This window comes from Poeciliopsis prolifica, unplaced genomic scaffold (genome assembly GCF_027474105.1).
Source record: "Poeciliopsis prolifica strain line A6 unplaced genomic scaffold, Auburn_PproV2 SCAFFOLD001, whole genome shotgun sequence".
NCBI lineage: Eukaryota > Metazoa > Chordata > Actinopteri > Cyprinodontiformes > Poeciliidae > Poeciliopsis > Poeciliopsis prolifica.
Window position 1 is genome coordinate 22,907,161 of NW_026562376.1, and position 14,201 is coordinate 22,921,361.

General features: G+C 39.1%; 4 protein-coding genes across 4 annotated transcripts; all 4 read left to right on the forward strand.

The window, feature by feature from the left end:
* Window positions 1-126: 126 nt before the first annotated feature.
* On the forward strand, window positions 127-2,355 carry LOC129366783 (dispanin subfamily A member 2b-like). Its single transcript, XM_055040822.1, has 2 exons — window positions 127-731; window positions 2,040-2,355. The coding sequence occupies exons 1-2, from the start codon at window positions 510-512 to the stop codon at window positions 2,187-2,189; spliced, it is 372 nt and encodes a 123-aa protein (XP_054896797.1). The 5' UTR covers window positions 127-509; the 3' UTR covers window positions 2,190-2,355.
* Window positions 2,356-3,280: 925 nt separating this feature from the next.
* LOC129366777 (interferon-induced transmembrane protein 1-like) lies at window positions 3,281-4,775 on the forward strand. The gene is made up of 2 exons (XM_055040809.1): window positions 3,281-3,537; window positions 4,397-4,775. The coding sequence occupies exons 1-2, from the start codon at window positions 3,355-3,357 to the stop codon at window positions 4,583-4,585; spliced, it is 372 nt and encodes a 123-aa protein (XP_054896784.1). The 5' UTR covers window positions 3,281-3,354; the 3' UTR covers window positions 4,586-4,775.
* Window positions 4,776-6,532: 1,757 nt separating this feature from the next.
* LOC129366769 (dispanin subfamily A member 2b-like) lies at window positions 6,533-9,005 on the forward strand. The gene is made up of 2 exons (XM_055040798.1): window positions 6,533-7,030; window positions 8,602-9,005. The coding sequence occupies exons 1-2, from the start codon at window positions 6,794-6,796 to the stop codon at window positions 8,782-8,784; spliced, it is 420 nt and encodes a 139-aa protein (XP_054896773.1). The 5' UTR covers window positions 6,533-6,793; the 3' UTR covers window positions 8,785-9,005.
* A 1,929-nt stretch (window positions 9,006-10,934) lies between these two features.
* Window positions 10,935-13,719, forward strand: LOC129364571 (dispanin subfamily A member 2b-like). The gene is made up of 2 exons (XM_055037291.1): window positions 10,935-11,162; window positions 13,519-13,719. Exons 1-2 carry the CDS (start codon window positions 10,962-10,964, stop codon window positions 13,660-13,662), a joined length of 345 nt encoding a protein of 114 aa, XP_054893266.1. The 5' UTR covers window positions 10,935-10,961; the 3' UTR covers window positions 13,663-13,719.
* The last annotated feature ends 482 nt before the right edge of the window (window positions 13,720-14,201 follow it).

Below are 14,201 nucleotides of genomic sequence, written 5' to 3' on the forward strand. Positions count from 1 at the left end.
GTCAGAAACAACCAATCAGAACCAGTGCTGTCAATCATGCTCGTGGACGCTCAGGCTTGTGGATGCTCAGGCTCGTGCGCATGGCCACCAAAGATGGCGGATAAATGTTTTTTTTCTGGAGTGGTAAGTTTTTTCTCTGCCATTCATAAATTTAACAGTTTGTTCACAAGCATGACTGACTGCTTCCTCTTTGAACTTCCTCCTGGCTCTGATTGGTTGAATCTGACCAGATTACCTGTCTCACATTTTACTGTCAGCAGTCACAATTTTAAGAAAACTGACTTTTTTTTACAAAAAGCATTTTTTTGTGTGTATAAACAAACATCTTGCTTCCTTAGCATATTTCCTTGAAATAATGTGTGTGCGTCATGTTCCTCTTAAAAGATAATAGGATGCTGTCCAGGTAATTACAGTTGAGAAATGAGGAAGAAAGTCACAATGGCTTTCTGTATCTTAAGCTCTTCGGAGGCTCAATCCGCTTCAGTTCTCCAGAACCTAACGCTACAGCGATGGCCACAGCTCCACCAGATAAGGGTCACCAACCAATGGTTGTCACTTTGCCCCAGTATGTCACCACTGAAGTCCAGGCTCAGCCTCACATGGTGGTCCATCAGAACGTTGTGAACATCGCGGCCGTGCAGCCCAGAGACGACATCATCTGGTCTCTCGTTTGCTTCGCGTATGGAAATCCGTTCTGCCTGGGTCTGGCGGCCCTCATCTTCTCCGTAAAGGTCAGTTTTTACACCTTGGTGGTATTTATCATCGGTTAAGGAAGCAGTTTGGAGTGAAGCCTGATGGTCGTGAGTGAAGATTTTATTCCCAACTGCAGGCCGAGTCACAGTTGGGTCCGTCACTATGACTAATTTTGCCGGACGAGAAGTTGCCCCAGAAGTTATTGCGATAAACGATGAGGTTGTTGTTTCAACACCATTTTCAAGTAATGGCGTAAAATTGCAAGAGCAAACAAATGAATTATGAAGTGTGTTTTGCTTGGACACGGATTCAAACCACAATACATTCTGATGTATATAGGAACCTCAGCCACATTCACTTTACTCTGACTAAAAGCAAACCGGATCTACTGGACAAAGTAGAGAGATCTTCCTTAACTGTGGCGGAAAAAAAAAACAGTACCTTTTCTATATCACCAGTGTATTCTATCATCGGAACCAAATGAAAAACAAAGTCGTTCCTGACCATTCGAGACTTGCGGTGTTCAGAAATTTAGCAATAATATTTCATCTCTCTGAAAAAAAAAAAAACAAGTTTCTTCTGCAATCTGAACAAATGCATATCTCTGTCAGAAACAACAGAGATATCTTTATCTTTATGAGACTTAAATCCGATTTGCATAATAGTGTTTGACCGATGTTCTCGGTCAAACATCAAGAGTGATTGACCGAGAGTCTGCACACTTTGCCAGCCAGCAAACCAACTTCACAATAAAACGTTTGGAGGTGTAAGGTTGTCTGAACAAGAGCAAACCCCGGGCTGAAACCTTCCCCTGTGCTTTTGTTGGACCGCCTTTCTCCGCAGCAACTCGATTCAGATCCAGGCAAGACAGGAGTCAGAATGTATGGCAAAAATGAAAGATCTAACAGTTCAAACAGAAACACAGTTGGCAGATGTGAACAGACAATGGAAAGAGCCAGCAGAGTCCGAACGGACCAGAGAGAGGCGCGAGGCTGTTTAATCAGAGTGAGAACTGCTGAGTGTGTAGAAATTGAAATGAACGTTAGAATCACAAACCCACAGGGAACAGAAACTAAAGAACAGTAAACAGGTGGTACGCAACTCAGCTTGGCACGAGAAGGACACAACCGATGGCGTAAAAAGATGCAGAAGTGAGATAAAACGGGAAGAAAAGAGAAGGAAGGAGAACTCAATGAAACACAAATCTATGACTCTTTCTGTTTTACTGGGCTTCTGTTTTATTTAACCCTCTCAGGCTCAAATGACTTGAAAAGACTGGCTAAGTTGTTGCAAATCTGCAACACCTGCCTGGAGAGGGTTAACAGAAATATCTTTCCTGATTTCAGGCCAGAGACCGGAAGGTGGTTGGAGATCTGGAGGGGGCCAGACATTACGGCTCCACCGCTCGTGTCCTCAACATCGTGGCGACCGTCCTGGTGTCTCTGTCCATCTTACTTACGATCATTATTTTGATTGCCGTCACTTCTCGTCACTAGCTTTTCTGTTTTTGCTCTGCTATCAAACTGAAACCTTGACAGAAGAAGAAGTGGTGGTAGTAGTAAGGAAGAACTTTGTGGTGTAAAGTTTGCTTGTGCACAGTCTGCAAAGATGAATGGAAAGTTTGTTTCACTATATGAATAAAAAACACCATGCTCTTTAAAACACAGAGATGTCCTTTCATTTGTGTGTGCTGAGTCTCCACTTTAATTTTGAAATGTTGAAATATTGTCACAAATTGACGGTGGGGATAATGAAGTCGGAAATCATTGTGACCGGATGTGGAAGCTGACATTTCTATTTATGAACCGTTCCGAATTCAGTCTTGAGAAAATGAGCAGCACGTCAGACAAGGACGCTCAAAGGTCAGCTGTGTGGATGTGAGGATCACTGGACAATATATTGGAAACGTCGTGCAAGAGCCTCAGCGCCTGATCCGGTTCTTTAAAAAAACGCTTTCTGGGTCTGAGGTTCTATTGTATTCTGAGTCGCCACTTTCCAAAACAAATTTTGAATAATGTAGCTGTTTTGGGGTTTTTCTCTGAGACATGTCCAGGTTGAGCCCGCCTCTCGCCCAAAATGTTTGCTGGAGACGAGCACCAGCACCTCTCCTGACCCCCCAGTAAAGTGGCAACGCTTTTGTAATTTGTAATTGTGCTTTCAATTTGGTGAAATGGTTTGCACCTCAGGGCCACCACAGAATAAAGAGGCTTGAACACTTATGCAAGCCACAGTTTTTTTAGATTTTCATTTTTAATTTCATCAAATAAAGTGTCAAATAAGCACTGCTTTGTGTTTTACCTGACTTAAATCAGTTTGGTTTAATAAAGTCCATCCTCCTTCTGCTTTTTAATGACTTACTTTTAAAAAGGAATCATTGAAATATTCTGCAAATAGAAGGATTTTGGAGACAGAAAGTAAATTTAGCTCTAAAAATCTCTTTTACAAGCACAGGTGGGTTGCATAGATGTAAAAAGTTAGAACCTCTGAGCTCTGCAAAGAAAGTGAAAATAAAAAGACAGTGTTTTTTTTTTTTTTTTTTTTGTCCACTGGCAAAATTTCTTGTCACCAGCATTATAAAACAGGAAACCCACCCAGCACAGGGTGCAAAGCACTTCAGGAGACTCTTGAGGTCGTCTTCCCCCTGCAGCTGAGCAGAGAGCCATGAATCCTGGTTACTCCAACGAAGCGTCCCCTGGACAGCCTGGGGGCCCCACGGGATTTCAGCATGTCGTAGTGAACGTCCCCGCTGAGCCCCAAAAAGATTATCTGGTCTGGTCGCTGTGCACCTTCGTCTACGCAAACTTCTGCTGTCTCGGACTGGGGGCTCTCATTTACTCCGTCAGGGTGAGTTTGTGCTCATATTTGGTCTTTCGCTGGTGATTATCAAAGGAAAAGGAAGGAAAGACACAAATCATGAAGAAACATCGAGACTGGAATCTGATGGGCATTTTGGTAAAAGGCGTTTACAAACGAGGTTCATTCAAACTATAATGACTCATAATTATGAACCTATACAACTCTAGACTGAAAGATTGATAAATAAATCCTTTATTTCATAAAATTCAAAAATCAAGGGCAACACGGACTCAGAATTGTATTGCGATATTTTGATACTATTGTGATAATAGTATCATGATGATATTACTATCATTATCAATGGATAATAATGATAATATCAATGCTTTATATTGTAAAACTGAATGAGCCGTGACTGTATGTATATTAAATGTGAAGCAACTTTTAATAAAATAATATCCAAAAACTGGAAGAATTGCAGGACTGATTTTAATTCTTTTATTACTCTAAGAGTTTTTAGAAGATATAGAAGAGTTGGCACCGATGCGTACATGTAAGTTGAGGCTAACGCACATTAGTGTGGGGGTATGGATGTGTATATGTAAACCCAGATGAAATGAAAAATTGTCTTGTTTTTTTTTTTTTTATTTAACGACGAGACTCCGTCAGAGTTCATAGAGTCGGAGTTCATAAGTTTCCTGCTTCCTCCTACTGCTTTTCAAGCAAGTTAAAATTATTATACCACAAAAATATGTCTTTTGCGTTCCTTGTTCATGTGTGTGATTCTATACTTTAGTCATGTTCTAAATAAATAGGTTGAAGAAGTAATAATGAAAAAAGTTATGACCAGAAGGATCTGGTTATTGAAATAATGCATTTTTTTTTGTTTTTGTTTTGCTGATTTCAGGCCAGAGACCGTAAGGTGGTTGGAGATCAGAATGGAGCCAAACGTGACGCCTCCTGCGCTCGTGTTTTCAACATCGTGGCGACGGTCCTGACGTCTCTGACTCTCTTCATTGTCATCGTTGTGCAGATCGCCGCAGTTGTGAAATTGGCGCAATATACAAGCCAGAGAGGCCGTTGGGGTGGATATTAACCACCTTGTGCAATTATCCAACGCCATGCTCTGGTTTCACTCTGACATCAACATGAAACTGTTTTGCAGTGGCAGTGCAGCCTAAAGCGGTGAAGGAGCGTTTCATTTCTGTAAAGTTTGCTTAATCAGCCAAACAGCAGAATGTGTCCTTGCTCACATGAATAAAAAGCTTGTTTCACGACAATAAAAAGTGAGTGCTGAGTCTCCAATTCTAATTCCTACACATAAAATTGTTTTGTCACAAACTGAGAAAAAACTGAAATCTTTGTGAGGGCTGGAATTATTACATTTTATGTGGTGCGGAGTTGGAACATTGACGAGAAAATGTGCAGAAAAGATCATTTGTTCCCATTGTGACATCACACATCACACTCATCCAGGTTGCCATGTTGCCGCTCAGTCATCCTCATGTCTCCAGTTTTGTAGCTCATAGAGTCAAAAACCAGTGCAAAACTTTTTATTCAAGCTTCTTTAAAGATGTTTTAAATTGGTCGTATAGTCGTATAGTTTACTGAAACTATACGGCTGTCTTACTGTGGAATTAAAGCACTGCGTTATCTTTTGTCAATTTAGCCTGCTACCAAATGCAAAAGCTAAAAAGGAGGTTGAAAATGATGTGACACTTTCAACTTGCATTATGTTTAGTGTCATAATGCAAACATAATGGTCTCTAAGACAAAGTGCAAACTGGTTTTGCTTATAAAATTGATGCCTTTTACATCAGTGAGTTATTTTTGACGGAATGGTCGATTTCTCTTGTTACATTTTACAGCTAATAGCGATAGCCGATACCGATATCATGCCGATGATATTGTGCATCCCTGCTTCCTATTGTTTTAATTTGAACAAGTGTGTGTTAAGTTTAATCATTTAAAAATCAGTGTGAAGAAAACTCAACATATGATCGGCAAATCAAAGCTGAATCAAAGCCTGCCTAGTAAAGTAAGTAGTAATGTGTAGCTATTCTTCCATAACATATTTAATATTTGATGTAAGAGCAACAATGAAATTGCATTCAACACCAGACCAATCAGCAGTATATTTTAATTGTTTGACATATATTCTCCTTTAAAATGTGTTTGTTTGGAACATCTAAATGTACTCTAGTCTCATTAAAATTGTAAAAAAAAAAAAAAAAAGTACAACTATGAAGTGGACAAAAAATGACAAGATGTGAGACAGACTCGTACATCCAACTCGCGAGTATTGCCCTCCAGTGGCGCAAAAGTGCCACTGCATGCAAAGTGTAACCTGGAGGTTTTGGATGTCTCCAAATTAAAGTACAGACTAAAGTATTTTCTAGTCAATCAAAATTACAATCAAATAAAATATTGGGAGGTGTCCACATTTGGCAAATAGCCCTAAAAGTTAAACTACAATTTATTTCTAAAAATGAGTGAAGCCCTACTGTACCTTAGTGTATTTATGTGCAAATCTCAACAAGAAACTAGAAGAAGAAACATCTATATTTCAATATGTAGCCAGTTTGACAGTAATTTGTTACTTTTACAGTTAACAGAAACACAGCTGTACTAAAGCTGGGTGGCCTCTATTTATTGTGTATACAATAAATCTATTTATTGTGTATACAATAAATCTATTTATTGTGTATACAATAAATGTATTTATTGTGTATACAATAAATCTATTTATTGTGTATACAATAAATCTATTTATTGTGTATACAATAAATAGAGTTTTTTAAAACAGCAATTGGACCAAACAGGCCTGAAAATAATGGAAACCACACTTTTAGATGTTTATTCATAAGAGTTTTATTATTATTTTTATTTTACTTTTTTTTAAACTTCCATGGTTTTTTATTACAAGTTGCAGTTATGCACATATTGATCCTGAAATTGTTTTTTCTCGGTTTTGCTATCAGAAGTAATTATGTTTTTTTTTTTTTTTTACAGAATTGTGTTTTTTTTATGTATTTTAATTTTTTTTATTATTATTATTACTTTTTGAAGTATTCTGCAAATTCAAATGTAACGTTTTGCGTGGGAGCTAAAAACTCAGAAACTCTAACCTGCTAGAAATGAAAGCGCTGCAGGGTTTAAAAATGGGCCCTTGTTGCTAGGTGATGATGGTGATGATTAGGTCACCGTCAAACCACAAGCATCAAATAAAAGCCTCTCCTGATAGCGTGCTCGTTTGTCAACAGACGCTTCAGATCGTCTTCCACCACCAGCTGGGCTGAGGGCCATGGATCCTTGCTACACCACTGTGTCTTACACTACTTACCAAGTTGAGACCGTCGGACTGAAGGGCAAGAGATATGAAGCGTCCCCTGGAAAACCTTGGGGTCCCTCAGGATTTCACCACGCTGTTGTAAATGTTCCCACTGAGCCTCCAAAAGATTATCTGGTCTGGTCGCTGTGCAGCTTCATCTTTGGAAATATTTTCTGTCTTGGATTGGCGGCTCTCGTTTATTCTGTCAAGGTGAGTTTCATAATTTCTCAGTAATTTGTCTTGAATGTGAAGATTTTTGGAGAAATTTAGAGACTAATTAGAATATTCTGGACAATTAAGGAATAAAAGCAAATAGCTGTACGTCACAGTGTGACGTCACAAAAATCAAACATGAAGAAATTTCTTTTTGTTTTCAACACAGTTTATTAGTTTTGTGTTTCCAGAAACAGGGAAAGGAACAGAAAATGGTGCCTGGTGCTGTTATGTCACATTATATATGTAGAGAATAAGAAAGAAAAAATAAACACAATATGAAGGAAGCTCAATACTATGGACGGCCTTTCTACAGAAACTCTGAGTCCTGATTAAGACCAAAAGGCTAAAAATGGCAGAAAAACCACTGCGGCAATTTTTTTTTAGAAAATAGAAAGTATTCTAAAAAAAAAACTTTGGAAAATTTTGTGAAGATTTCTAAACGTTTTAAAACTAAAGTTTAGTTCTGTGGGCCTGGCGGCCCTCATTGACTCCATAAGGGTTTGTTTCAGACTCTGAAGTTTGAATGAACAAGGCAAATGGAAACTGAAAAACAAAATACTATAGAGCAGCTGACATGCAGTCAGCTCTACAAACATCCAGATTCCTGAGTTTGCACAAGTTTCCATTTTTCTTTTATTTCTTGTGATTGCAGCATTTGCAGTGTTTTCCTGTTGCACTTCTTTCATTCCTGTGTGTTTTGGAGTTTGCATCATTCATGTGTTTGCAGCAGGTTTATATATATATGTATATATATATATTTGTCTTATCGGCGTACTTTTGTGTACAAATTGCATAAACTACTACCGTCAGTATGAGAAGAAAAACTTTTCTTAACTACGACAAGATTTTATCAAATAACTAAGTAAAAAATAAAAATAGTAGTTTCTGACCATCGTCTTTGATCCTATTGTGCTAACAACACTCTGTAACCTCCTTCACGTCTGAGACCTGTGAAGTTCAGAGTTTTATCAATTTTATTTCATCCTGGTTTGTGTTTGAGTGAAAATGTTTTCTTGACTTCCTGGCTTGGAGTCGTCCGCCCGTTCTGTGCACAAAACAACAACCACATAAACCACCTGGTTTTCCTGTGCGCTCAAGTTTCTCATAGCAAAACCTTCTGATAAGGACTTGTGATGAGACTGTGTATTTTGGCTGTGCATGAAAACTTCCTCTACATCCAGGGGCCTTTTTTTTATCACTTTGTTGAACCACCTTTTTCTACAGGAACTCAACTCAAATCCAAAATCTAGAGAAAATGTGAGGTGTGAACAGACAATGGAAAGAGCCAGCAGAGACTGAATGAACCAGAGAGGGAGACCATTTAACCAGAATTTAATGGTCTCCCAAGTCAAAAACTGTCAGAAAATCAAGTCAAAAAATGGCTGAAAACCCTTTAAACTTTCTTTTTTTCACAGTGATAGAGTGAGTGTTTTTGTAAAAATATAACTCAATGTGCGCATTGGTAATTCAGAGGTAAAAGCCCCAAAGTTACACCAGGCAATAATGGAGAGCCCTTTCTCCACCAGGTGAACCAGTTATTAGTAATATTTGTTTTCTGCTTTCAGGCCAGAGACAGGAAGATGGTTGGAGATGAGGACGGAGCCAGACATCACGCCTCCACCGCTCGCGCTCTCAACATCGCGGCGACTGTCCTGACATTTTTAGCCATCTTTCTCTCCATAGTTGTGCCCATTGCTATAATTGCAGAGGAGACAAGATATTACAGATATCGCTATCATGGATATTAATAAGTAACTTTTGTGAAGTATGACAGGTTTTCAAACACCATGACCTGTTTATATTTTGTTCCTCAAGTAAAACTGTAACAGCAGAACTAGTAATGAGATCTGAGGCGACAAAGAACTTCATTTGAAATAAGTTCATTTGCTTAAAATCTGCAAAGTGTGTTTTAGCTCACATGAATAAAAAGCTTGCATTGTAACGATAATACAAACAATCCTGTGCTCTGAAAAACAGAAATACAATTTCTTTTGTATGTAGAGTCTCGTGTCATTTATTAAACCAAAAACATATTTGGTTATGAATTGACAAAGCGATGACAATAAAAGCAAAAATATAAATTTAACATTAAAATCAGGACAAAGGAATTATAACATTTAGATTATGTGATCCGTCGTGGTGAAGAGAGAGCTGAGTCTAAAAGCGAAGCTCTCGATTTACCTGTCGATATACTTTCCTACCCTCATCTATGGTCATGAGCTTTGGTGACACAGAGTTCGTAACCGAAAGAACGAGGTCACAGACACAAGCAGCCAAAGTGAGTTTTCTCCATGGGGTGTCTGGGCTCTCCCTTATAGGGTGAGAAGCTCAATCATCCAGGAGGGACTCAGACTAGAGCCACTGCTCCTCCACATCGAGAGGAGCCAGTTGGGGTGGCTCGGGCATCTGGTCAGGATGCCTCCTGGACGCCTCCCGGGTGAGGATTCCTGGCACGTCCCCACGATAAAACCTACGACTCGCTGGAGGAACTATATTTCACTGCTGGCCTGGGAACACCTTGTGATTCCCTTGAAGGAGCTGGAACAAGTGGCGGGGCGGGGGAGTCTGGACCTCCATATTTAGGGTGCTCTCCCCATGACCCGACCTCAGACAAGCGGAAGAAGATGGATGGATGAATGGATGGGCTTATTAGCATGCACCAATAAAAATGATTAGCTAACATATTGACATCTCTGAACATAAAGATGTCACACAAAATAACTTTATATGTAAATAATACCCATAGCTATTACAAATTACAACACGTACCAATCAGGGTTGCCATGTTGGCTCCTCAGTCAGCTCTATCCTCCCAATTCTGTGCTTTTAGAGCCGCGCATGTATCCACAAAACAGCAGCGAACGCTTATTTACTTCCAGTCGTTTCTAAATAAACAGCAGTTCGTCTCATTGCTTACATTTTACCAAAAAGATGCTACGATGCCCCCTGGTGGCGACTTCAGTACCTTCTGTTTTTCTGTCAGTCTTCGAGAACCCTTGGTGGTTTAATACCTGACCAGTAACTTCAGCAGGTAAATGAAATATTATAGAGATGCTTCACACATGCAAACTTTGAATTCTTGTGTGATGACACCCTCACAGTCGTAAAAAACCCCAAAAAGACAAATTTTCAAAATGGGACATTGATTTAAATTTATTTGAAAGGCCATGTTTGAGAGCTACCCTCTGTCTAATCACACAGAGAAGTGTTGATTTTTAATCTTTGCCTTCAAGCCATTGTTTCTTGCTCTCTGTCCCATTTCATCTTACAGGATTGGGGGAATTGCTTTTGTTTACGCCTCTACATCTACATGGAATGTGTTGCAAAAAGCCTGGAAATGAACAGAACCTATTACATTGAGTGCTTTTAAGTCCAGATAGAGAACACTAGAAACAACCGCCTTATTTTGTGACTATTTTTAGGAATAGTCACAATAGCCACAAAATGAGGTAATTGCGTAACTGTTAGTAATTGTTTCATATCTTCTGCTGCCTCTTGGCCGGGACTCAGTAGGAGTTTCCTGGTTAAATACAGATAACGGCTTAATTTTAGCCAGCTATGTTTACTGTGAGATGATGTTTTCCTCACTTTTCTGTTGGCATGCTGATGTCACTCCTGTTTGCTTCTGCCTGCACAGGTGGACTGTGTGGTTATGGAAAATTTAATAAAATGTAAATGATTAAAAAAACAGACAACGTCACTGAGGTGCTTCATAATGTTAGCCATGCATCCCATCTTCCTCTTAAAAGACAATAGAAGATTCTTCAGCTAATGTTCAGTGAAAAAAAGGGGAAGAAAGAGACATGTGATCGATGACATTGTTGTCTTTTTTCTGTTTTGAGCTGCTTTCCTGTTCAAAACAACGTCAGTTCTCCTCCAGACCCATTTCTCCTCCAAAACCTGCACATCTACTGAAGCTACAGGAATGGCTGCAGGGGGCCAAGCTTTGGTTCTTCCGCTGCTGCAGTACGAGAACCCTGAAGCTCATGAACACACCGAGCCTCATCAGACCGCCGTCAACATCCCAGCTGAGCTGCCCAACGACCACATCATCTGGTCTCTCATTTCCTTTGTGCACGGAAATCCATTCTGCCTGGGCCTAGCGGCCCTCATCTACTCCATAAAGGTCGGTTTTTTGATCATCAGTTCCAGAGGCAGTTTGGGGTTTGTGGAGTAACGATAACGCAATTTGCAGAAGCATTGTGACCAAGTAGTGCTCTAGTAATTTATAACTGACAGTTTTTACTAATTATTACTATAGAGGTAATAAAAAAATAAAAAAACTAGAAATGTCCTTAAAAGATTAAAAATAAAAAAAAAACAGGAAAGGCATACAAATGTGATAACTGAGTAATTCTGGGGAAATTACTCAGTTGACAAAGTCATTTGGTAAATAAATGTTTCAGACGGTTGCTCTGTTACTCTGAAGTTTTAAAATAGGCTTACAGAATGGTAAAAGTGCAGCAGCCTCGTTCAAACACACGAATGAGGCAAATGCAAACTGCCTCAAAACAACCTCAAAATACCAACCACAAAATACAAATACTACAGAGCAGCTGACATGCAGTCAGCTCTAGTTTCCATTTTCCTTTTATTTCTTAGGATTGCAGCATTTTTTCCTGTTGCACTTCTTTCATTCCTGTGTGTGTTTTGGAGTTTGCATCATTCATGTGTTTGCAGCAGGTTTGCACCTGTCAGATGCTGTTAAAAAAAAAAAGAACTAAAGTAAAGAGTTGTGTTCAGTTTTATTCTGATTCAAACCACAAACCTTTCAGTTTAAATCAGACCTGACTGTTAGCCACGTTCACCGTAGTCAACAGAGCAGGATGGAAACGGTGAGAGGAAATGTTCTCTCACTGAGAGGAAGTAGATGGCTCTTCCTTTAGACAAATCCTTTATATATACTTTAAATATAAAGTATATTTGCCTTATCAAGAAGAATTTCTGTCAAAGTTTGAGAAGAGAAAAAAATAAACAAATAAAAAGCAGGAGCCAGGAGAAGTTTCAATGAAGCATTTACTTTTTGAGTAGTTTCTAGTTAAAAAAAAAAACCCCAACAAAACAAAAAAAACAACTGAGCTTTGGTTGTTGATTAAGTAATTACCACATCCTCAGATTTATTAAGTTAACTTAAGATATTAAATTAACTTAAGATCCTCAGATTTATTAAATTCACTTAAAATTTGCAAAGTACTTGCAAATTCCATTTGCTACATTTAAAGGGATGCATAATTTGCACAAAGTTCAGTTTTGCTTCATCTGCTTGACAAAATTAAATTCATTCACTTGGATTTTCTTTTTGATGTAGCAAGGTCTGGGATCATGAGCGCCCCCTCCCGTGAGAAACGGAAACTGCAAACTGAAACCGTGCTAACAACACTCTGTAACCTCCTTCACGTCTGAGACCTGTGATGTTCAGAGTTTTATCAATTTTATTTCATCCTGGTTGGTGTTTGAGTGAAAACATTTGCTTGACTTCCCGGCTTGGAGTCGTCCGCCTGTTCTGTGCACACAACAACAACCACATAAACCACCTCGTTTTCCTGTGTGCTCACACGTTTCTCATAACGAAACGTTCAGATAAGGACTTGTGGTGATACTGCGTAGTTTGGCTGTGCATAAAATTTTCCTCTGCACCCAGGGTTTTTTTTTTTAATTACTTTGTTGAACCACCTTTTTCTACAGGAACTCGACTCAAATCCAAAATCTAGAGAAATTGAGAGGTGTGAACAGACAATGGAAAGAGCCAGCAGAGACTGAATGAACCAGAGAGGGAGACCATTTAGTGAGAGCAGCTGCGAAGGAAGAAAACAGAATGAATGTTAGAATCACAAACTCAAAGAGGACAGGAACTAAACAACAGTAAACAGGACACGACCAATGCAACACAAAGTCAGACGCAGGAGTAAAGAGAAGGAAGAACTCAATAAAACACAAAACTACAACACAAAGTGCATTAGCATTTTCCTACACATTGAACTTGGGTCAATAAAAATCTGGACTGGATTAGTTATGAAGATGATGAAAACTAACTTTAAATGATCCCAGATTTCAGTGGGATCCCTTTCTACTAAACCCAGTTCAAAAACCTCCGGTTCAGATTGGACCGAAAAGTATTTAAAATAACTATTTTGTACTTTGAAAGAGTGTGTGTTCAGGTTGTAGCAACTCAAAAAAGAAGCTGATACGACAAACAAAAACAAAAACACCACACTGACTCATTAATCAATGTAAAAAAGCTCATTTGTAATAAAGTGTAGCAATGTAAACACAGTTTGTTAGATATCACATTCTGGACGCTCATGTCTGACAGAAAAAAACAAAAGTGGCTTCTTCTGTCCACGATGTCGAGTTGTGCTTTCAGTCAGACAGAAATCAGTCATGGCAGCGACAAAAAGCCATGGTGACAAGAAGGGAAGTACCACTGTTTCTAGTTTGAGTCTAGTTTTAATATGATTTTTTTTTTTTTTTGCTGCTTTCAGGTCAGAGACAGGAAGCTGGATGGAGATCTGGACGGAGCCAGACGTCACGCCTCCACTGCTCGCGTTCTCAACATCATGGCGACCGTCCTGGCGTGTTTAGTAGTTGTTGTTTATGTTGTTGTAATTTTTACTGGAATTGCATGAGCAAAAAATTGTTCAAGCTTGATCCTATTGCAGTTACAATTGTTGGCAATAACCAACTTTCGGATTGTCCAACGCTACGTAATTGTTTTTGCTCTGTTGCCAAAAAACAAAGCTGTGCCTTCATCGCCAATAGTAAAATCGAAGAACTTAATTTGTGTAAAGTTTGCTTTTATGAAATCTGTGAAATGTGTTTTAGCGCAGATGAACTGATAGCTTTTTTCATAGTAATAATAAACATTATGCTCTTTAAAACCCATAAATGTTCTTTCTGTCATGAATTAGGTTGATTGAGGTGGTGAGAATGGACATAGGAGACCCAGGCTGATGTGCAATAATGACGGTTTTATTGACAAACATGAAGAGAACAGAAATCCAGGCAGTACAGGTGAACAATGAGGCGAGGAACTCAGACACTCTGGTGGCCTTGGGAAGACACAGGACTAACAAAGACTATGAAGGCAATGACAAGGACGTGACGGGGAGCAGGTAGCATACACAAGGGGATAATCAGGGAAACAAGAGGCAGCTGGATACGATCA

Coding starts and splice junctions, on each gene's coding strand:
- LOC129364571 (XM_055037291.1), top strand. CDS start 10,962: ATGGCTGCAGGGGGCCAAGCTTTGGTTCTTCCGCTGCTGCAGTACGAG. Junction 11,163..13,518: donor CCCTCATCTACTCCATAAAG/GTCGGTTTTTTG, acceptor TGCTGCTTTCAG/GTCAGAGACAGGAAGCTGGA.
- LOC129366783 (XM_055040822.1), top strand. CDS start 510: ATGGCCACAGCTCCACCAGATAAGGGTCACCAACCAATGGTTGTCACT. Junction 732..2,039: donor CCCTCATCTTCTCCGTAAAG/GTCAGTTTTTAC, acceptor TCCTGATTTCAG/GCCAGAGACCGGAAGGTGGT.
- LOC129366769 (XM_055040798.1), top strand. CDS start 6,794: ATGGATCCTTGCTACACCACTGTGTCTTACACTACTTACCAAGTTGAG. Junction 7,031..8,601: donor CTCTCGTTTATTCTGTCAAG/GTGAGTTTCATA, acceptor TTCTGCTTTCAG/GCCAGAGACAGGAAGATGGT.
- LOC129366777 (XM_055040809.1), top strand. CDS start 3,355: ATGAATCCTGGTTACTCCAACGAAGCGTCCCCTGGACAGCCTGGGGGC. Junction 3,538..4,396: donor CTCTCATTTACTCCGTCAGG/GTGAGTTTGTGC, acceptor TGCTGATTTCAG/GCCAGAGACCGTAAGGTGGT.